The sequence below is a fragment of the Pelophylax lessonae genome (genome assembly GCF_965119305.1).
Source record: "Pelophylax lessonae genome assembly, chromosome: 4".
Taxonomy (NCBI): Eukaryota; Metazoa; Chordata; class Amphibia; order Anura; family Ranidae; genus Pelophylax; species Pelophylax lessonae.
The window spans coordinates 517,610,353-517,633,530 of NC_138771.1; the positions used below are offsets into that span (position 1 = coordinate 517,610,353).

The 23,178-nt window shown below is 39.8% G+C and overlaps 1 protein-coding gene across 1 annotated transcript in view; it reads left to right on the forward strand.

Annotated features, from left to right (window-relative positions):
- TMEM178B (transmembrane protein 178B) overlaps positions 1–23,178 on the forward strand; it is a 479,244-nt gene that overhangs the window by 188,410 nt on the left and 267,656 nt on the right. Inside the window, exon 3 of the mRNA XM_082254639.1 lies at positions 13,419–13,532. Within this exon, the coding sequence (XP_082110765.1) occupies positions 13,419–13,532 (114 nt within the window). The remainder of the gene's footprint in view (positions 1–13,418; positions 13,533–23,178) is intronic.

Sequence of the window (23,178 nt, forward strand, 5' to 3'; positions counted from 1 at the left end):
TTCTGTCAGGGGGGTCATTACTCTGTTCCAGAAGGAGAAAGGCTTTTACTCTAACGTGTTCACCCTGCCCAAGCCATTTTGTACCTGAAAGTTGTCAACAAGTTCCTTCCAGTGCAGTTCCATATAATGTCTGTCAGGTCAGAGACTGCCTGTCTTTGTCCGGGGGATTTTCTGACCTTGGTGGACACCATAGGCAACTATCTGCCCATTTCTATACTTCAGTCTCACCAGTGCTATCTGTAGTTTGTGGTGGGCAAATGGCAAGCCCTACTCTTTGGCCTGTGTAAGGCATCCCAAGTTTTCACCAAAGTGCTGTCCCAGGTTCTGGCTCTGCTTTGTACACAGGTGACTCCCCTTGTCAGCCAATGTCCAGTGGAATGTGCAGAATCTGCAAAGCTTCGATTGGATCCTGAACCTCCAGGAGTCAGCTCTGGATCTCTCTCACTGCTTGGAGTATCTTTAAGGGTTTTCTGGCCCACTAGGATCTGAAAATTACAATAACAGGCATGTAGCTGAATTATATGGCAATTTTGTAAAATACCTCTCTCGCTTTTATAGGACTAGGTTGATATTGCCTGGAGAGTCCCTTTCTGACTAAAGGTCCCCATTAACAAAATTTTCTTCATAAAAAATACTTATTATAATCATTATTCATTATCTTATTGACATTTAATTGCCCTTTAGTTTCCAGGCTATCAATCACTGTGCAGTGTTTTCAATGTGAATTGACATTGGTGTTACCTGATCGATAACAAATGATGTTGTACATAATTGCAGTGTCACCCTTTCAGTTCAGCAGAACCGATCAATGAGGGACCCAACTTAAGTAGGACTTTCTCCTATTATTGACAAAGACTTTAAATCACTTGCAGGTAGTTTGATAAGAAGTAGGATGAGGAATGTAGAAAAGATCTATTTTTAGACATGTTTCATTGAATAGTACATGAGTTATAGCTAAAAAATTGAAATCCTCTGATGGCTGGAAATTTCCCCAGCAACTTCTGAAAGCAGCTGGAGGAACAAAGGTAGAATTTAGGAGAAATTAATATGACATAATAAAAATTGTAACTTTGGGGATTACTAGAGCAGGGCAAAAAAAGGTCTGAAATCTGGACTAGGCAATATCAGAAGAGCAGAGCATTAGATGCATGCTGCTCATTCTGTCAGAAACCCTGTGTCTCATTTTAGTTTATATTTCCATGACAATCTTAATCCCTTTCGCCAAGGCAACACATATATGGGGTTTCACAGAATTTGTCTTCTTTCTGTGGTGCTACATATATGATCCACATTTTTGAGGTGGGATCATACTTGATCATAGCCCCCCCGACACTGAGACCAAGCAGCCATTGACAGCTCTTGGTCTCAGACAAGTGATTGGGAACCAGGAGGACTGGCTCCTGATCACATAATCACAGTGATAGACAGTCATAGTGATCGCTAGTTTTAAAACTCTATTAATAAATAAAAAAAGAAAAATAGTTATATCAGGGCTTGATCTAGGTAAATATGTGCAAAATTTGACACAAATAGTGTGAACTCATAAACATCTACAGTATATGCAAAATCAAGCAAAAATGATTGCAAACATATAATAAAGTGCATCAGTGATATGACACGGGTAAGTAATCATAAAGGTGCATATATGCTATAAATAAATAAAAATTGGAAATTCATAGTCCATCAAGTTCATAAATATATATAAAGTTGTCTGTGTGGTATCCACCCAAAAGTGCAATGTGCAAATGGATCTCCTCAGGGGCGTAACTACAGGGGTTGCAGGGGTTGCAATCGCTACCGGGCCCCATGCTCCAGGGGGCCCGGTAGCAAACCAGTGGGTGAACTTTCAGGATCGCAAAGGTCACACTTGCGACCGGACCCTGGCATTGCACCACTGTGGGGAGGCCCCAAGATTGTAGGAAGGGGGCCCACTGCAGAACTTGTGAAAGAATCCTGCTGCGGGACTGAAATAAAAGGCCATGCAACGAGTGTAAAGAGCCCCAGGATTAGTGGGAAGAGCCCTGGGCTTGAAGGTAAGGGCCCCGGCCAGGGGTCTGGGGGGCCCTTCATGGTTTCTTGCATCAGGGCCCTGAAGGTTCTAGTTACGCCTCTGGATCTCCTCATATATATAACAACGGTGATGCCAAGCGAGTAACCACTACTGGTGAACAAAGTAGGTAGGAGGCTTACCAGATGGATTGGACCCAATATCGAAAGTTTGGGCACCCCAGGTAAAAATTTGTATTAATGTGCATAAAGAAGCCAAGGAAAGATGGAAAAATCTCCAAAAGGCATCAAATTACAGATTAGACATTCTTATAGTATGTCAACAAAAGTTAGATTTTATTTCCATCATTGACACTTTCAAAATGACAGAAAACAAAAAAATGGCGTCTGCAAAAGTTTGTGCACCCTGCAGAGTTAATATCATGTACTGCCCTCTTTGGCAAGTATCACAGCTTGTAAATGCTTTTTGTAGCCAGCCAAGAGTCTTTCAATTCTTGTTTGAGGTATCTTTGCCCATTCTTCCTTACAAAAGTCTTCCAGTTCTTTGAGATTTCTGGGCTGTCTGTCACGCACTGCTCTTTTAAGGTCTATCCATAGATTTTCAATTATGTTGAGGTCAGGAGATTGTGAAGGCCATGGCAAAACCTTCAGTTTACGCCTCTTGATGTAATCCCCCGTGGATTTCGAGGTGTGTTTAGGATCCTTATCCATTTGTAGAAGCCATCCTCTCTTAACTTCAGCTTTTTCATAGATGGCATCAAGTTACCATCCAAAATTTGCTGAAATTTTATTGAATCCATTTTTCCTTCTACTCGTAAGATGTTCCCTGTGCCACTGGCTGAAATACAACCCCAAAGCATGATTGATCCACCCCCATGCTTAACAGTTGTACAGAGGTTCTTTTCATTAAATTCTGTGCCCCTTCTCCAAACGTACCTTTGCTCATGAATTTTTACCTGGGGTGCCCAAACTTTCGATCCCCACTGTATACTTTTTGGTCTGTCTCACATGAAAAAGAATGGTGGTTGTCACTGTATTGCTGATGTCAAAATGCCTTCAGTACACAAAAAAAAAAAACGACTTCACACACAGCACGTCATCCGTATGGTATAATCAATAAATAACCTCAGGTGACCACAGCCAGGATGTCCAAGGGCCAGCTACAAGTGTTGCGACTATCTCTACCAATTACAAGCGCTTTTTATCACCATTTCTGTGAGTGTCCTTACCTTTTTACAATAAATGTTTTTATACTGGTACACACTATGTGATCTTTTTATTCCATTGAGCTCCTGTGGTGGACATCCTTGCTGTGGTCACCTGTACTGAAGGCATTTTGATATCAGCAATACAGTGACAACCACCATTCTTTTCATGTGAGACAGACCTAAAGAGTATATACTCTATTGTGTCCAATCCATCTGGTAAGCCTCCTACCTACTTTGTTCACCGGTGGCGGTTACTCCCTTGGCATCACCGTTGTTATATATATGAGGAGATCCATTTGAACGTTGCATTTTTGGTGGATATCACACAGACATTATATATATTTATGAACTTGATGGACTATGAACTTCCAATATTTATTTATTTATAGTATAAATGCATTTTTATGATTACTTACCCGTGTCATATCACTGATGCACTTTATTATATGTTTGCAATCATTTTTGCTTGATTTTGCATATAGAGTTCATACTATTTGTGTCAAATTTTGCACATATTTATATCATCTATCACTATTTCACTAATACTAGCGCTGCAATATTTACTATTCTCTAAGTGTCCTAGTATTAAAAGTCAGGAGCTACAGTATTTGCTGACTTTTCATTTTTTTGTTTCGGGGGTGAAGAAGCATTTTAACCACTTGCCGACCGCCGCACAACTTTTTACTGCGGCGGTCAGCCCCTCACAGGCAAAGCGACGTAGTACTACGTCGCTAGCCTGTGAGGGTCTCGGGAGCGATCGTCGGTGGAGAGGGAGAAAGGCAGGCGGCTGATGTAAACAAGCCGCCTGTCATTCTCCCCTGTGTAGGAATAGTGATCATACGGTTCTACTATGTAGGACCGTTGATCACTGTTCCTACACCCCAAGCCACAGCCAATCACAGTTAGAATCACGCCCCTAGGGACACACATAACCCCTCCCTCTCAAAAAAAGTTAACCCCTTCACTGCCAGTGTAATTTTTGCAGTAACAGTGCATATTTATAGCACTGATTACTGTAGTAATGTCACTGGTAACCCCAAAAGTGTCAAAAATGTCAGTCAAGGATCCGATCTGTCCGCCGCAATGTCGCAGTACCGCAAAAAAAATCGCAGATCGCACCATTACGCGTTAAAAAAAAAACAACAAAAATGACAAAAATCTTTCCCTTTGTTAGTAAACGGGATAACTTTTGCGCAAACCAATCAAAATACGCTTTTTGAGATTTTTTTTACCAAACATACGTAGCATAAAACAAATTGGCCGAAAATTTTAAAAAATTTTGATTTTTACATTTTTTTGGGGGGAATTTCATATAAATAAATGTGAAAAATATTGTTATTTTTGCAAAATTGACGCTCTTTTTTGTTTATAGCGCATGATCAAAAAATCGCACAGGTGATCAAATACCACCAAAAGAAAGCTCTGTTTGTGGGGAAAAAAGGACGTCAAATTAGTTTAGGTACAGCGTCGCACGACCACGCAATTGTCCGTTAAAGTCACGCAGTGCCGAATCGCAAAATAGGCCCTGGTCAGGAAAGGGGTAAAATCTTCCGGGGCTTAAGTGGTTAAGAAACCCTACTCCAGGGACTTTCCAATCATATTTATACTGTATGTGTACATGACTTTGAAGAGCACAAGAAATTCAGAGAAACGCGAGCCCATGTAAGTGTGTATTCAGAAGCTGTTCCATCAAAGCAGAATTGAAAGTTATTATGTTGTAATGCAGTCATCATGTAAACTAGTCAAAGCCAAGCAACCTTTCTTATAAATCAGTAATAAATACAATGCAAGTACAAAGCATGCCTAAAGTGAAAGGCAGAAAAAATAAAAGAATAAGAACATAGGGTAAAATCCAAAGACTCAGACCTGCGTACATGTTCTAAAAAAGCCTTCATGCTTTTATTTTGATCCTGGTTGTGTTGACTCGCTGGACTTTCACTGTTTGAACCATGCCTACAGGGGCAGTCGTCTGAGCATTAGTTTATCTTGTTGACCTCCATTGAATTGAGTGCAGTATATCATTTTTACCCATGGATTAATGGGTGTGCCTATGCCCTGACATTTAGGGATACAGTTATGGCATAAATATTTAGGGTGGGTATTGCCTGTGCTTATATGCCAAATTAATTTCATACTGTTATTTGCAACAATAGATTGCTTTGGACAAAACTTTGTGTTGGAGCTTTTGAAACGAGAGCCTTTTTTGCTGTGTAGGTTGCAGAAAGTGCTTGTCTGTATCAAAAGGCTGCAGACACCCACACTAACACTGTTCGGGATATTTTGCCATCGTTTTAATGGGAACCCAGAGACCCATTTCTGGAATCATTAAACATGATTTTAATATGCACATTTTATGAGAGACGTGTAGGCAAATAGGCAATTATAATCTGCAGCAACAAAGTGTTTTAAACAGTGTACAAATTGTATAAGCAGAAAATAGACAGGGAAAATAACTATATGTCACTTGTGTGAAGCATACCAGAAGGCAAAAACTAATGTACATTTTACATTTATCCAAAGTTCCCAACCCTTGGCCCAGGGGCTGTATGTGAACCTATGGCACTTTTTTTGCTGCCCACAGTTTTCTGTGTTTTTTCCCGTTGCCCTGTAATAATAATAGTAATCTCTAGCAGTCTGATGTAATGTGTCTACAGTCTTTGTCTCCTGAAGCATGTCCCCATTCTCCAGAAAGTCCTGTAGAACGTTTGTAATCTATGACCGTCTTTTGTTGCCATTCCTTAGCCTCTGACCATTTCCTGTTCCAAATTTGCCATCTTTGACAGCTTTCTGTAGCATTACATTTATTGAATATTATGTGCCCTTCTTTAGGGTTGTCAGGTGCCACACTTGAGGCTCCCTATATCAAGATGAGCTCAGCATGACTGCTATAAAGGAGTAAAGTTCGACTTTTGAAAGAGGTAGAGTCAGGGCTACTGTTAGAAATCACCAGGCCCTGGGGGTAAGCAACCAACATATGTTGAATCCTAGCAATGAAGCAGGATAGGGAATGTAAATAATATTGGGGTTTTCAGACAGGCTTTGGGGTGCTAAAAATGACCTACAGAGATACAAATTTACATTAATCAATATTTTTAAAAGTTGAACGATTTTTTTCCTATAGGGGCACCTTAGTTGTGTAGCACACCCCACTTACTCGCAGGTAAACTGGGATTCCCCACTCTGCACAGCCAGGCACACCAAATTTTCACAGGCACTCTTGAGTCAGAGAACAGTCTGTGACTTTGTTTTTTGTTTTATTGAGGGTAATAACTTGGATAGAGATGGAAGGTTATGGGATGCCCATTTGATTTCAACAACAACTTCAGGGACAACTTTTCCTAGATACAGTCTCTATATACAGCTCCTCTTCTTCACTCCAGCACACACTTGCTTGAGGAACCTAGCTGGAACTATGTGAATACCTGACAGTTACGCAGTCAAAGGAAGCAATGGCCCATTACAGGCAGGAACCTAAGGCCCCTTAGTTGTGTAGCAGAGTGTCAGTGTCCAGCTCTCCTGTGGCTACTGATTCCAGCACCGTATCTTCAGGCACTGCCAACCCACCTGGCTGTAGCTGCCCCTTTCACTAGCCCTCCCGGCTAACTTCTTCCCGCATTCCTCCAGACTGACACTCACCAACCCACCCTGCTGACTCACAGGAGATCTCCCAAACATGCTGACCTGCTCCTGCTGTCCTCTCTTCTTGCTCTCGTGCCTCCTGGAAGGGTTTCTTCCGTGTGTTTTGGAAGGAATCTGCTAGCACACGAGCCTCAGTCCCTAGGCCACCCCCCAGAATAGGGGGCTCCCTCAAAGGCCACCTACAGCCTGCTTAGCACTCCATCTCCAACTTCCACCCGACTGCCCCACCCTGGCATGACTTATGCCTATTTATGTGGTGGCCTGCTCCCTGCCAGCCCTTTACTGGGGATTGGCTGAGGCCCTCATAAATATTCTGAGCAGCCTCTCCTAACCTCCACCCACTATGTCTAGAACATTCTCCAATGTCCCAGTTAACAGGGGAAGTACCAGAGAAGCTGGTAGGATGAGTCACCCAGCCCTAAACTGAACTAACCCTGACCTAGATTACACAGCTCAGGCTTAGCCCTGAGCTAACTATGTTTTGCCTGCCCTAACAGACCTACACTAACAAACCTAAATTAACTTTAGGACACTTCTAGAGGGTGGTACACTTGTATAGATAAATTTAGGTGAAAGGTGATTTGTAGCAGTAGGAAGTATCTGAGAAGACATTGGCCAGCTGACACAGTCCAACCTGAGCCATACTGTGTGACAATTATCTAATATCTATAGATACAGATCCTTAACATTGTTAAGCTGAAGAATTGTCTAACAGAAGTCACAACTGCAGAACAAATTCTCTATGTATTTATGTTTCCATGCATCCTGTAATGCCTGAAGACATTATTTAACTTATTCAGCTCTTCATGACACCCTGCAGCCTCTCTAGACACAGGTGATCAATGGTAATATACTAAAACTGCTTGGTATTAGGAAAAAAAATAACCAGCAAAATATAGATAATCCATAACTTGTGTGTTTTCATGATGCATCAAAGTCAATAGCATATGTCACCAGACTGGCTTGTAAATAATAAATGTTTATAGAGATTGCAGTAGTTGCTTACTCTGTGAATTGGATTCTCCATGGATTGCTGTCTTATATTTCATCGTTGTAAAATGTCCCATAATTCCCCCGATTGGTCGGAAGGCAGCCATTTCCTATATTTTGGCTGTGGAATCGTGCCTTACAGGACAAGAAGCTTGTTTACGTTGCTCAGTTGATATAGGGATACGTCTGAAAAATACAACAGTCTTTTTTATTTGATAACCAAATTCTTCTTCCATTTATACTGTAAGTGCTGGTTAGATAAACTGATGGCGTTTGTGTCAGATTCCCTACAATATTTTAGATATAAATATCAAAGTGATCAGATTACTCTTAAAGCGTGTATATTGTCTGTCCATAATTATTTTTACTTTTGTATGTTCAGGAATCAAGAATGTATTATTTTATTAATTAATTTATAGTTTGGGTAAACATAAACTATTACATATGTATATATATATATAAATATATATATATATATATATATATATATATATATATATATATATATATATATATATATATATATATATATATATATATATATATATATATATATATATATATATATATATATATATGTATTTTTTACCATTTTCAGCCAGTAGGTGGCAGGTATCAGTCAAGATTTCTAGTGCTTCATGTTTACTAGCATGTTGTGAATACTTGAATGTCAGGTTACATGCACAGCTGCATGACCCAAAGGAAGAGACATGTCCTCCGCCTCTCCTAATACACACCATAAAGCCAGGTACACACGTGCTGAAGGTCGGGGGACAACAGCTGGTTAAAAAAAAAAAACATATGACATTCGGCCCGCATGTAGGTCGGTCTGTCCGACAGAGGCCAGCCAAACCAGCATCGGACCAACTCCCGATCAGCACTCTCAGCCAATAGCAGAAAGCGCGGATTCAATTGTTTTGGGGGGGGGGCGCGACCCACTGTCAGAACACAATAGCTCAGTGGGGGAGATTGATGACCTAACTTTGCATAGTAAGTACAGCGGCTCAGACTGGAGCTGACAGTTTTTTTTCAGATCAAAGCCCTCTGGTGAATGGGTGTGCGCCCCCACGAGCGCTCCCGCAAAGTGGCGTACGGGTACGTGGTTTCACGGTAACTTGCCGCAGTATATGTACGGTGGCTGGTCGGCAAGTGGTTAAAGTATAACTAAAGGCACAACTTTTCTTTTTTTTTTTGTTTTGGATAGAGTGCAGAGGGATTAGAATACTTGTCAGTTTTTATTGCTGTCTGTGCCCCTGTTACGGAGATTCATCCTCTCTATTTGTTCTGTTTGCTATTATCATTGAAAGTGAAAGCATAAGAAAATCCCAAATTTTAGGTTTTCCCCAGAAAAGTAATAGAAGGCAACTCTTCCAATGGGGACACTAGTTCTGGTGACCTGAGGTTCCCCAAGGAATTTCCTTAATTTTGAGGTATTTCCTCTCACTTCCTGTTTGGTTATGGGAAACCTCAGCAAAGGGACACAGATGGCGAAACAAAATCTGACAGAGGTTATAGCCCTTGGAAATGTAGGCTGCACACTTAACCCCTTTTAATATAAACCATGAAGAAAAAAAAGAAAATATCAACACAAGAAATTGTAATAAAATGGCCTCGCCACCTTTATTGGTATATAAATAATTCATCAATAAAATCTTTATTAAAATTCATTAAATAAACAGATATTAAAACTTAAAATTCAAATATACATATCTCTCGCTCAGTCATAGAACTCAAGCGAATATCCTCAAAAAAATAAATTCATAAGAGCCCCCCCTTGATTCAAGGGTGACATAACCACATAACAGGTGCTGTGATAGGGTGGGGGGAAGGGGAGCTCGCCAAGCAGCTTCAGTCAGGTCAACTGCGACGGGGGCCTTCACACAACGCTTTATATAGCCCTTCTTCCAAGTGACGAGAACCTTCTAGAAAAGGCACGTGTTTCCCGCCTGACTTAGATACACGTTTTTTCCACCTCAATTCATGTGACAAGCCCGTAAAGGCTTAAAGCCACAGTAACCCAAAGACATATTTTTTTATTTTTATTTTTATAATTTAAGCAGAACGTGGCCGCCACAATCCCATGTAGTGAGCCCTTAACTGTGTCCACTTGCCATTCTTACTCTATCCAAAATGAAAAAAAAATAGGTCTATAGTTCTACTTTAATGTTAGTTTAGGGAGATACAACTAAAAATCACATCTGCTTTTATGGGATTTATTAGGTGCTCTTATCTACCAACCTAGACACAGTGAATGCTTTTTGATAATTAATAAAATCATAATATTTAATAATATTTAATAAACAATAATCAGCTGAGCTGCAAGACACCATAAAAAACAGAACCCTGGAAATTTATAATCAGTACAAACCATCCCTTATGAGTATAACACAACAAATTATTAATCTATCATTTAAATAAATATAAAATGCATTCAATAATAGATAATTGTGAACTCATAACCCTACGTATAATCAATAAATACACAAAACCCAAGGGTGTAAATAATTCAACTGCCAATGATTCATTTATTACCAGAGTGCAAGAGATAGCTGGGAAATCGTGATGATGGTCCTAAACATCAGCAATAAAAATACAGTAAGGCAGATTTGCTAAATAAAAAAAACTGGAGCAGAAAAAAAGCACAAAGGTAGGAATAGGAACCCTGCTTGTGGTAAAGTGCACATCAAATCACACATTTTTTGTTTTGGATAGAGTAGGAAATGACGTTTTATCCTCATTTCCTGTCCTGCTTACAAGAGTTTTATCAGACAGCAATTTGGAGAAAATCTGCAACAGGGACATAGACAAAAATACAAATTTTATTTTTATTTCTGTTTGTGTTGTGTTCGGGATTTTCTCTCACTTCCTGTCTACGAAAAAATTGTAAACAAGACAGGAAGTGACAAGAAATGCATCTAATAGGACCATGTTACGTCATACATTGTGCTTCTATACCACACCATTTGTTGACTGCTCATGCTGATTAGGGATGAGCAGAATTATTGATTTCAGCAAAAAATGACTGAATTTACTGTGTGCAAGATTTTGCTCATCAGGTGTAATTTTTTGGGGTATTTTGTTGATTTATATATATGCGTAAAATCAGATTTCAAAGTCAGATTTCATGTGATTAATGCACCCCCCTACCAGAAGAACACAATAGCTCCACGAGAGGTATTCCCCCTACCAACACTGGCTGTATTGATGGGGGAATCAAGCGATATTCTTTCCTGCAATCCGTGATTGCAAGAAAGAAATTTGAACCATTTATGGCAGGCTTTAAAGTGCTAAATCGTCTGGGGAAGTATATTTCTGGGAATGCCTTAAATCCCTCCTGTGCTCAATTGTTTCTTCTATTAACCTCCACGTCACTACTGTATCTTGTAGGGATGTAGGTGATGGTGGGAGGAAACAAACTGTGTGCCAGAGGATGCAAACATTCAACACTTCCAGAAGTGTCAAATGCTAAAGACTTTGCCAGATGCTTTAGTGCTTAGGCTACATTCACACCTGATTGTAGCGTCTTTGAGCGTTTTTTTCCCTGTTTTTATGCGCTACTTTGGCAAATTTTTATGCACGATTTGCACGGTTTTATACAGTGTTTTTGAGCTTTGTTGAATTATTTGTTGCTAGGTTTTTCAGCTTTGCCATCAGGGTTAGGGTTATTTATTATTCATTTCTTATTTTTTTTGTTAGGGTGTTCATACTACTACTACTACTGTTAATAGTAATAATAATTATAATAATAATAAAAAATATTAAATAAATGTAAAACAAATACACAAATAAATAAATAATTAAATAATTAACCCCTAACATTAACCTCTAACCCTTAGAATAAATAAATCACAATAATAAACATAATAAAAAAATAAAATATTAATAAACAACTAAACACCCTAACACAAAATAAAATACATTATTATTATTATTACTATATCATTCTCATCATTATTATTTTTATTATGAATAATATTATTAACAATACTTAGAAAATACAGAGCTTTAAAATATATATTAAATATTATTATTATTTTTTTTATTAGTAATAATAATTATTATTTAATAATAATAATATTTTTTTTTCAGGTTTATGTGTTTATTTACTGTTGTTATTATTATTATTATTATCATTATTATTAAAATTAATAATAATGTATTGATTTTTTTAAGTTAGGGTGTAATTATTATTTATTTCTGTTTACATATTATTTATTTTAGGTATTTATTTATTTATAATTATTTTTTAGTTATTTATGTATTTATATATATATATATATATATATATATATATATATATATATATATATATATATATATATATAATTACTTTTTTTTTGTTTTTTTTTACATTATTTAATTTAAGCAGAACATTGTACAAGTGGAGTGTTTCCATTCATTTCTTTGGGTATACAAACATGCCAAAAACTCACAAATCTGCACAATGTGAGCTAAAAAAAAAGCTCCAGAACATTTTTGAGCATCAGGCAATTGGCCTTATTCTCTGTGGAGTTGGTTCACATCTCCACTCCAAATTGCCTAATTGCTTTTTTTTTTTCTCCTCCAACATTTTGGAGCTTCAAGCTACACAATGCTAAGGTGTGAATGGGGCCTAAAAGACAGTGAATTTTGGTTTCCCCACCAGATAGAAAGGTAAGTATTCAGTGTTGTCTATTGCAGGGAACAATTAGGTAGATGTTTTTGGAGAAGCAACAGAGTAAAGTACATTTCTAGCCACAACTAGTTTTCCTTTTTAAAGCGGTTGTATACTGCCGGAAAAAAAAAAAAACAAACCCTGCAAGACAAAGGCATAATGAGCTTGTATGCATCGCATACTAGCTCATTATGAAATACTGACCTCAAAACGAAGCCCCGACACGGACCCTCGGACACCGCTGAGGGAGCTGACATGCTCCCTAGGCGTCTCTTCCGGGTTCGGCGGCTCCGGCGCTGTGAGTGGCTGGAGCCGCGATGACGCCACTCCCGCGCACATGTGCGCGGGAGTCCCTTTCCGGCAAGCGCCTGGCAAGAAACTCTGAAGGTCCGCCGGACCTAGCGTCAGCGGCTGCATGCAGGGCAAATATCTCCTAAACCGTGCAGGTTAAGGAGATAATAATTGTACCTACAGGTAAGCCTTATTATAGGCTTACCTGTAGGTAAAAGTAAAAAAAATGAGTATACTACCACTTTAAGTGTTGGATAAAGTAGAGGATGGTTAGAATCTGCCTTAGGTTTTTTTTCTTTTTTATACACACTCCAAAACCTATTAGAAAGCTTTCTCAGAAGAGTGGAGATTTGTAAAACAACAGGATCCCTTTAAGACCCTCACATCTACCAGGTCGTGTAGCCAAAAAGCATGTCTTACTTTGGGAGATATATGCATTTTTCTTTTTTATGTTGTGGAGAATGTGTGGGATTGTTGGTCACGTATTTTAGATTTATTGAAATAAAATTGTGATCACTGTATATGGCCATGGGCCTCTTTATATTAGCACATTTGCTTTTTGGGATGTATTTATTGATGTCTTAGAAATAATTTGAGAAAATAATGTATATTTTATTTTGCACTTCCAGGGGAGATTGAGCGATGCTCGTTTATTAAGTATCACTATTCCTCGGCCACTATACCCAAGAACCTCACATATAACATCACCAAGACCATCCGGCAAGATGAATGGCATGCCCTCCGTAAGTACCTGGGACTTTACCCTGAAACTTTATACTTACACCACTTGTTGAATTTTCCATTCAGATTTCAGTTTGGAGAAGTTTTTTTCAGGGAAAGAAGTAATGTGATTGGTTGCTTTGGTTTACTATACTTTCTCTTGTTGAATAGTTCTGTCTGAATTTAAATCCTGGACAAGGTCCTCTGGATTCTGTGCAATTATTTTATGGAGGCAGGGAGAAAAGTGGTACTCCTCTGCCTGTCCTGGCATGAGGATGGCATAGATGAAAGGATAAATATACTTTATGCTAAAATTCCCCTGGGTACTCCCCCACTCTGCTGATTACTCTGAACCTATATTACATTATTAGGTATCTTCACACAAGAAAACCAAATTCTGTACGTATTCTTTTGGCAATGCAAGACACATGTGTATACTTTCAACAGGCAGGACAGGACAGCTGGGGTCAGAACTACTGCAAGGATAGGCAGCGGCACTATATGTTATAGATCTGATCTTTGAATAAGTAGTTCCCAGGATAATTAGGAATGTGGAGTATCCTACAGTGTATAGTTTAAAAGCACAGGTAGGTGAAAGCTTGCTTTACCATCTCCTTCCTGCTGATGCAGGAGCCTTGCTACCTATCAGTAGGACCAGCCATGGCAGGTGCTTCGTTTTTTTTATATTTCATCCTAGCTTGCGAAGGAGCCCTTTGGGCTTGATCATCACCAACATCTTATATGTCTTAGGCCAGTGGTCTCCGAACCTTTTCTGGCCCTTGGGAGACTATCCCCTCCCACTGATACGAGACACTGTTCTGCCATGTGACACCGAGCATCATTTCTCCCACTGACATTACTAATGGGGCACCTTTTCTCCCTATGATACCAACGATGGGGCACTGTTCCTCCCCCCCAATAGCAGATGTTTTCCCTCCTACTGATGCCAGGAAAATTTCCACTCCCGCTGGCCAAAGTCTGGCCTCCTAAAGTCTGAAGGACAATATTCCGGCCTTTTTTACAATTCAAACGGTTCCTTTATTGAAATATTTGGAAAGACACATTCAATAAGTTGGACAGCAGTTACATAATAAAAAAAACAGCCAACAGAATTAAAACAGCCAACAGAATTATATTCCGGCCTTTTGCTTATAATGTTTGGAGACCCCTGTCTTAGGCAATAAAGCAAGACTCATCCTGTGAGTTCCTGGCACTCTCCTCCCCATAATGAATCCTTGCACCTGTTGTTTTATCATAATGAAAGGCAGTGAACAATCCTAACAGAGGAGTGAAAGAACCTTAAAGCAGAACTTCACTCTCAATCAACACTGACCATTGTTAATCCTTATGCTCATATTTACTTGTTTTAAACTTTTTTTTTTTTACATTTCTTCAGTAACATCCTGGTTTCCAGGCCTAGGCATATGATGTCATATATCGCATCGACATACCTGAGCTAAGGGCAGATGGATTCCAGAAAGTAAATGTTACATTTGTTCAAGGTGGCCAGACATGCTATGGGGTGTTTTTGAATATTATTTCTCTGCAAAATAAAGCATGAAAATATGGATGAATGGATGAGTTTTCTTTGAATATTAACCACTTGCCGACTGCCTACTTGCAATGTACTGCAGAAGGGTGGCTCGTGCAATAAAAGTGGCGTACTTGTATGTCACTGGCTGCCTCTGGGTGTAGGTTGCGCACACAGCGGGAGTCTTTTTAGCAAGTCCTGGGCAATGATTCAAGGCTGGGACCTGCTGATCGGCTGTGTCCAATTACAGCCCAGAGCCCTATGCTGACAATCAACACAGGGCTCTGTACAGAGGTACTGATCTCTCTGTTTCTTATCCCTGCAAAGTGGAGATAAGAAACAAAGTGATCTGTTAGTAAAAGCAGCACACATTACACATTGTTAGGCATACATTTAACCCTTTGATCACCCTAGATGTTAACCTCTTTAACCTCTTCCCACCAGTGTCATTAGTACAGTGACAGTGTATAGTATTAGCACTGATTACTGTATTAGAGTCACTGGTGATATCAGTGGCAGTTAGTCAGTTCCCCCCCAGGGGGTAAAACCTTCTGGACCTCAAGTAGTTCAAAATGAATTAAATAGTGTTTTTGTTTTCTAGGGCTTAGATGCAGTGTAGTCCTGCTTTAAAGTATAACTGTCAGGCTGCCCTTACTGATCTCTCATTCTGCAAATGCTAGTTACTTGGCTCTTAGCTGATCGTCTCTGGCTTTATAACCTTGACTCACTGGCCCAGAACAGCAGAACATCTGAACATTATATGACTTTATTGATCTGTGTACTTGTTACAGGTCAGTGTCTGAGAAAGCATTAAATCCATAGGGTCAGCACAAGGACCAGCTCTTTTAGAAGGTGGTCAACAAGGACAGGTTCATTTTACCTATTTTAATGGGTTTACTTTAGGTGGTGGGCAGAGCTGGGAATTAAGGTGTGAATGATATTGCTGTTCAAGTTCTTAAGAGATAAAGGGAGTTTTTATTTTCCTAAAATGTAAGTAAAAAATTGAGAGAGTTTTGCAACATTTTGCTAATTAAAAAAAATGTGGCTTCGATGGTTTTTATAGACCTGTTCTTTTGCTAAAAAAAAGTGGCCCTCATTCACTTTATTATTTTGTTTTATATATATATATATATATACACACACACACACAGTATCTCACAAAAATGAGTACACCCCTCACATTTATGTAAATATTTAAATATTTGATTATATCTTTTCATATGACAGCACTGAAGAAATCACACTTTGCCACATTGTAAAGTAGTGAGTGTACAGCTTGTATAACAGTGTAAATTTGCTGTCCACTCAAAATAACTCAATACACAGCCATTGATGTCTAAACCGCTGGCAACAAAAGTGAGTACACCCCTAAGTGGAAATGTCCTAATTGGCCTCAAAGTGTCAATATTTTGTGTGGCCACCATTTTTTTCCAGCACTGCCTTAACCTTCTTGGGCATGGAGTTCACCAGTGCTTCACAGGTTGCCACTGGAGTCCTCTTCCACTCCTCCATGACAACATCACAGAGCTGGCTGAAGAGTCTGCTTGTCTTCAGCAAACTGTTTGTGAGCTTTCTTGTGCATCATCTTTAGCAGAGGCTTCCTTCTGGGACGACAGCCATGTAGACCAATTTGATGCAATGTGCGGTGTATGGTCTGAGCACTGACAGGCTGACCCCCCCCCCATCCCTTCAACCTCTGCAGCAATGCTGGCAGCACTCATATGTCTATTTCCCAAAGACGACCTCTGGATATGATGCCGAGCACGTACAATTAACTCCTTTGGTCGACCATGGCAAGGCCTGTTGTGAGTGGAACCAGTCCTATTAAACCGCTGTATAATCTTGGCAACTGTACTGTAGCTCAGTTTCAGGGTCTTGGCAATCTTCTTATAGCCTAGGCCATCTTTATGTAGAGCAATGATTCTTTTTTTCAGATCCTCAGAGAGTTCTTTGCCATGAGATACCATCTTGGACTTCCAGTGACCAGTATGAGAGATTGAGAGCGATAACACCAAATTTAACACACCTGCTCCCCATTCACATCTGAGACCTTGTAACACTAATGAGTCACATAACACTGGGGAAAGAAAATGGCTAATTGGGCCCAATTTGGACATTTTCACTTAAGGGTGTATTCACTTTTGTTGGCAGCAGTTTAGACATTAATGGCTGTGTGTTGAGTTATTTTGAGGGGACAGCAAATTTACACTGTTATACAAACTGTACATTCACTACTTTACATTGTAGCAAAGTGTCATTTCTTCAGCGTAGTCACATGAAAAGATGTAATAAAATATTTACAAAAATGTGAGGGGTGTACTCACTTTTTTGAGATACTGTATATATATGTATATATATATATATATATATATATATATATATATATATATATATATAATTTTTGCCTTAGCAGAGGGATTAACAACATTTAAAGTTTCTAAATCAGCTAGATTTCCCCAAAGGCTAAATCATTAATTTTGGAGCAAAATAATTTTCTCCGAAGTCATCATTCATCTTTACTGGCGGGTAACTGAACCAGTGTAAACAACAACAACAACAATAATATTCTGTGTTTATGAAAGCATACTGTTAAAAACTCTAGAAAAGTGTAAATAGCTGTGTCTATAGTTTGCCCTTGGCATCGAACACATTGGAGCATCTAGGCACAATGGATACATCAAACATCTTTAAAGTCATAAATGAACAAGTTAGCTTGTAAATATCATTTACAGGTTTCTGATTTCCATGGTCACACTGTGTTTGCTAAGTTGAAATATGTTTTAACTTGATTTCTCATTGTAACAATGTCACCCTATTTAAAGATATGTTTGATTCCCTTTCCGAGATAACTGTCAGTAAATTGTGATCCTGGTTCTTAGACATGAGAGGTACAGTACATACAGAAAGTCTATTGACTGCACAATGTGATTTCTAACCTTCATTCTATATAAATATGAATCTTTAAGCAAGCTTGTTGTTGTTCTTCCTTGCCTTCTGTAGCCTAAAGGAATCTTCGCAACAGGAAGAGCCTGAAGCTGTTTTGATATAAGTTAGCTCAAGCAGTTTTGGCTATCAACCAGTATACATAGAATGATAGAATGATATTATTTGGTTGTATATCCAGTGTCCTGCATTGAGTTCCTGGATATCTAGTTAGAATTTGGATCTAATTGTTTTTGCTCCACTCATACTGTATATAGGGCAACATGCACGGGTCAGCCACAAGCAGCTTGAATAATGGTGGCATTTAGGGAAGAATGAAGTTGGGAGTTTTTGCTTAGCCAATTTTGGTGCCAAATGGGACAATTCGATGAGGCTCCATTCACATCTTGGCATCTCAGATCGCAGGCAGAATCGCCCCGATTCTGCCCGCAATCCTGAATCACGGCAAATCGAGGGATGCCGTGCAATCCCAGTCACTTCCAACGCCACCCCAAATGCAGCGCATTGCACCCCTGAATCGGGGGAGCCTGTCACCTAAAAAAAGTAAAAGAACTTCTTTTGGGAGACAGGCATCCCACGATTGTCGGGTGACAATCGTGGCAAAATCACCATTGGAAGTAACAGGGATCGCATAAGCATCCCGCGATTTGCCGTGACTCATAATCGCCGGAAGAATTGTGGTGATTCGGGACGCAAAATTAAATTGAGTCATCCTAGACAATGACCTGGTATCCTAGGTAAGGATCTGGAAACCCATGTTGAAATAAACTATAACATATAATTTCAATAATTTTTAAGGCATAGGCATTAAAATTAAAGAACTATAGGCAAAGCTTTTATTTTCTTTCTTTTTTTTTTGGATAGAGTAATGGAGGGTTATAACCCATTGTAAGGTTTATTTTTGCCATCTTTGTTCCATTTGGAAGATTTTACTTCACTTCCTGTCCCAAAACCAATACAGGAAATGAAAGGAAATTCCTGAAAATTAAGGCAATCTCTTGGGGAACCCCAGGGCAGCAGAACTAGTATCCCCATTGGGCGATTTCCTCTCTATTACTTTTCTAGGGACAACCCAAATATTGTGATTTTCTTCTACTTTCACTTCTAATGATAATGGTGAACATGACAAATAGTGAGGGTGAATCTCCCTATTGTGAGACAGCGATAAAAACTGACAGGTGTTCTAGTCTATCTCCCCTCTATCTAGAGTTAAAAAGAAAAAAAAGTTTTGCCTTTAAAGTCCCCTTTCACACGGTCTTTCCAATCAGGTCCGCCTGTCAGTGTTTCAGGTGGACCTGATCGGATGCTCCATGCACCCCTATGGAGCAGAGGATGTCAGCGGTGACATGTCCACTGACACCCGCTGCTATCCGATCCGAACCTGTCCGTGAAATCCAGACAGATGGAAATCCTATTTTCCATCCGTCTGGGGGATCGGATCAGATAGGATCCGATCTTTCATAGAGGAGAGGGGGGATCTGACAGGTCTGTCTCGGCAAAGTAAGCGAAGACGGACCTGTCACCCGCCTGCTCAGAGTCCATCGGGTGGAAAGCCCATGTGGAAGGACCCTAAGTTCTACTGCTTGTAACCAATAATAGAAAAAATAAATAGTTTTGATTAGTGATAGACATATGATATGTAGCTTTCCCACTTGTGGGTAGAGCAGTGAATCCGAATGTCTGGCACTCAGTATCTGCCTGAACTCTATGCATATTCAGTCATCTGATAACTGGCGTATTGATGAAATCAGTAACCCTTGTAGCAAATTTGCCAAACTGGTGATACACTGTGCTAATAACTCATTTCTAGCTGGAAGGCATGGTTCACCGAATCATGATGTCATTGAGATTTGATTGTAAAATACCAACAGAGAGAAGACAATTTCTCAGAACAATATTTTAATCAGTACATAACATCACATTCATCCCTGTACAAGACACATCCAATTTTCCCCGTCACTTGCTGACTCGCTATTGAGGAAGTTTCAATTAAAATTCGTTCACAGTAACATGAATGCTTTACTACAAATCTGCTTGATTTGTACAGTACATATTTCATTGATTTGTACACTGCTGATCCCTTTGTAAAAAAGCACACATCTCTAAGTTAGAATACGATATTTTGAACAGAATAATCTTTATCACTCACCGTGATAAATCTAAATTAGATGCAAAAACATTACCTGTGTTACATTCTGGGGCGCTCAGCCAAACCTATTCCATGCTGCCAACTGCACCTTGGTAAAGCCCTGTGCCAAAGTGGCCATGTCACAGGATTTGTGGCAGGGACGTGCGGTGAGATCAGTGGCTGGTGAGGCACTGGCTGGTATCAGAGCCAGATACATAGGCTTACATATACACAAGGTACTGTATGTATTCGATTCTCATTATGTAGGCCATTGCAGTTCTACTAGTTCTACTCATTTAACAAAAATACTTGCAAACGCTGTCCCTTTAGGGCTCTTTCACACGGGGGTTCCGTATGTCCGTATATCATCCTATTTTTTTGCAGATGATATACGGACATAATGTATGTCAATGGCATTGCGGATGTCAGCGGAAGTTTTTTGAGGGCTGGGCTGGAATAGAGTATTTGTCTTTTAGACACATGCCCCCTTCTATAACACTGCAGTGAGAGGAGAGCCTCCACTGCAGCATTTTTATTGGACAACTTGGACCAATGGTGCTCTACCATTGGTCCAAGGCTCCAAGCTGTCCATTGAGCTCAGTGCCTCTGTGAGCTCATCCTCTTCGTCTTCTGCAGACAGCATGTGCCAGCTTGTATTTAAACTGGCTGCACTGTATGTAGCTTCTGACAGACTGCACAAGAAGCCCTGTATCTCCAGAACCATAGGAGCCATAAATTTTGACCAGTGGTGGGGTAGGACTTTAGCTACACACCCCCCAAATTTGGGTTCTCTGTGACCCCAGGTCGCGGCGCTATAACCCTCGAAACTTGATTTTTTTTTATTTTTTATGTTAATGGCTCTGCCTCTTCTGCCTCCCTTGACTGCACACCCCTGATTTGTGGACCACTATGTCACCAAGGTTGACAGCTGACTAATATGCAGGACAGATGCTAGAGTGGAGTAAGTCCTCAGAAAGATAGTCAGAGCAAAAAGCTGACAGTAGCAAAGTCAGGAAACTGACAGTCAGTTCTGCATCACATAAACCAATCTTCAATGAGTTGTAAAGTCAGGAAGTCATTCTATGCAATAAGCTAAAAAGCCTTCTGTGTCTAGTAGCCCTCCCAGCACCCCCTAACCTTACCTTATCCCCCTCTCTGTCCAGCGATGTCCACGAGTCCCTTGGCCATCCTGGGACTCTCCTTCCTGATTGGCTGAGATACAGCCACGGCGTCATTGGCACCTGCGGCTGTCAGTCAAAGTCAGTGAGCCAATCAGGAGAGTGAATCTGATTGGACACACGGAGATGCAGCTCGGCTTGGGTGCCCCTAAGCAAGCTTCTTGCTGTGGGGGCACTCGATAGGAGGGAAGAGACAGGAGCAGGAACGAGGGACCCCAAAAGAGGAGGATCTGGGCTGCTCTGTGCAAAACCAACTGCACAGGGGAGGTAAGTATTACATGTTTGTTATTTAAAAAAAAAAGGAGATTTTACAATCATTTTAAACAGTACAGGTTCCAAACAGGTGGATAAATGACTGACAATAGTGGAGGTGCCAGGCCGTTGATCAGGATAGGAACAGACAAAATGAGTAGAAGCATAGTCCAAACAATTATAGGAGTAATTCAGGCCATGAACAGAAAGAGGTCAAATAGCAGTCTAACTAACTAACAGACTAACAGACAGACTACCCCATTTTACCTGTATATTTTTTCTTTTCCTTCCTTTGATTTTGGTAAATGTTGCTTAGTACAGCTAGGTCAAATTTGAGCTCTCTGTTCTGGATTTGGGTGATTACTTTTACAATATTCATTTAGTGTAGGAAAGTTTCTCTAATGAGACACACAGAAATAAAACTGATGAGGTTTTAACCTCCCAACACTCTATTCAAAATAAAAAAAATGCTTTTGGCTTTAAATGTATTTTTTATGTTAATGAAATATGTGAAAAGTAGAGTGCCCAGACTGTTATTTGTACCACATCCCTGATAACTTGAATTACATACAGTATATACAAACAGAGGTTTACCCTCCTGGAGATTTAAAGTACAGAAGTCATTAAATCAATCACCATTTTTAAAATCATTTTTCACTTTATTCACTAATACTGATCAAAAGGACAACACTAAAATTGTATATTTTCTGGATATGTGATACTCTCAACATCTTACAATGACAATTACAGCCCACTTTTGTTTTTTACATCACAGTGTGGGGAGGTGCTGCATGGTGTGGCAGTGAACATACAGAGTTCAGTTGCAGAGACAGAACTGTATTGAAGTTAAAGTCCAACAAAGCATCCGGTCAGAGATAGCTTCCCCAGTGACCCAAGGAATCATGTTCCTCTTCAATCTCCATCCAACTGCAATGCCGCTGTGGTCGAGTGCCACCTTCAGCGGAGAAAGTAGACTGCACCTGCCTATACACATTTGCAAATATATAACATAACATTTCACAAAAAAATCAACTTACAGGTGGGGAGACCTTGACGAATGAATGCGTTTTGTGAACTAAGTTCACTTCTTCAGGAGAAGAGAAGACTCTATGACCACCCACCTAATACTAAGTAGGTCCCCTTTTTGCTGCTAAAACACTCCCATTTGTCACCAAAACAGCCCCAACCTATCAAGGCATAAATGCCCCTATACCTCTGAAGGTGTGCTGTGGTATCTGGCACAAAGCTTTCAGTAGCAGATCCTTTAAGTCCTGTAAGGTGGGAGGTGGGGGCTTCCATGGATCAAACTTTTTTTTCCAGCACATCCCACAGATGCTCGATTGGATTGAGATCTGGATAATTTAGAGGCCAAATTAACACCTCAAACTTGTTGTTGTGTCCCTCAAACCATTCTGGTTTACTTGGGGTGTACTTGGTTAGCAACAATAGTTAGGTAGGTAGTACGTGTCAAAGTAACACCTACATGAATGGCAGGACCAAGTTTTCCCAGCAGAACATTGCCCAAAGCATCTCACTGTCCCTGCTTGTCTTCTTACTATACTGCATCCTGGTGCCATCTCTTCCCCAGGTAAGCAACACCCACCCATCCATTTACATGATGTAAAAGAAAATGTGAT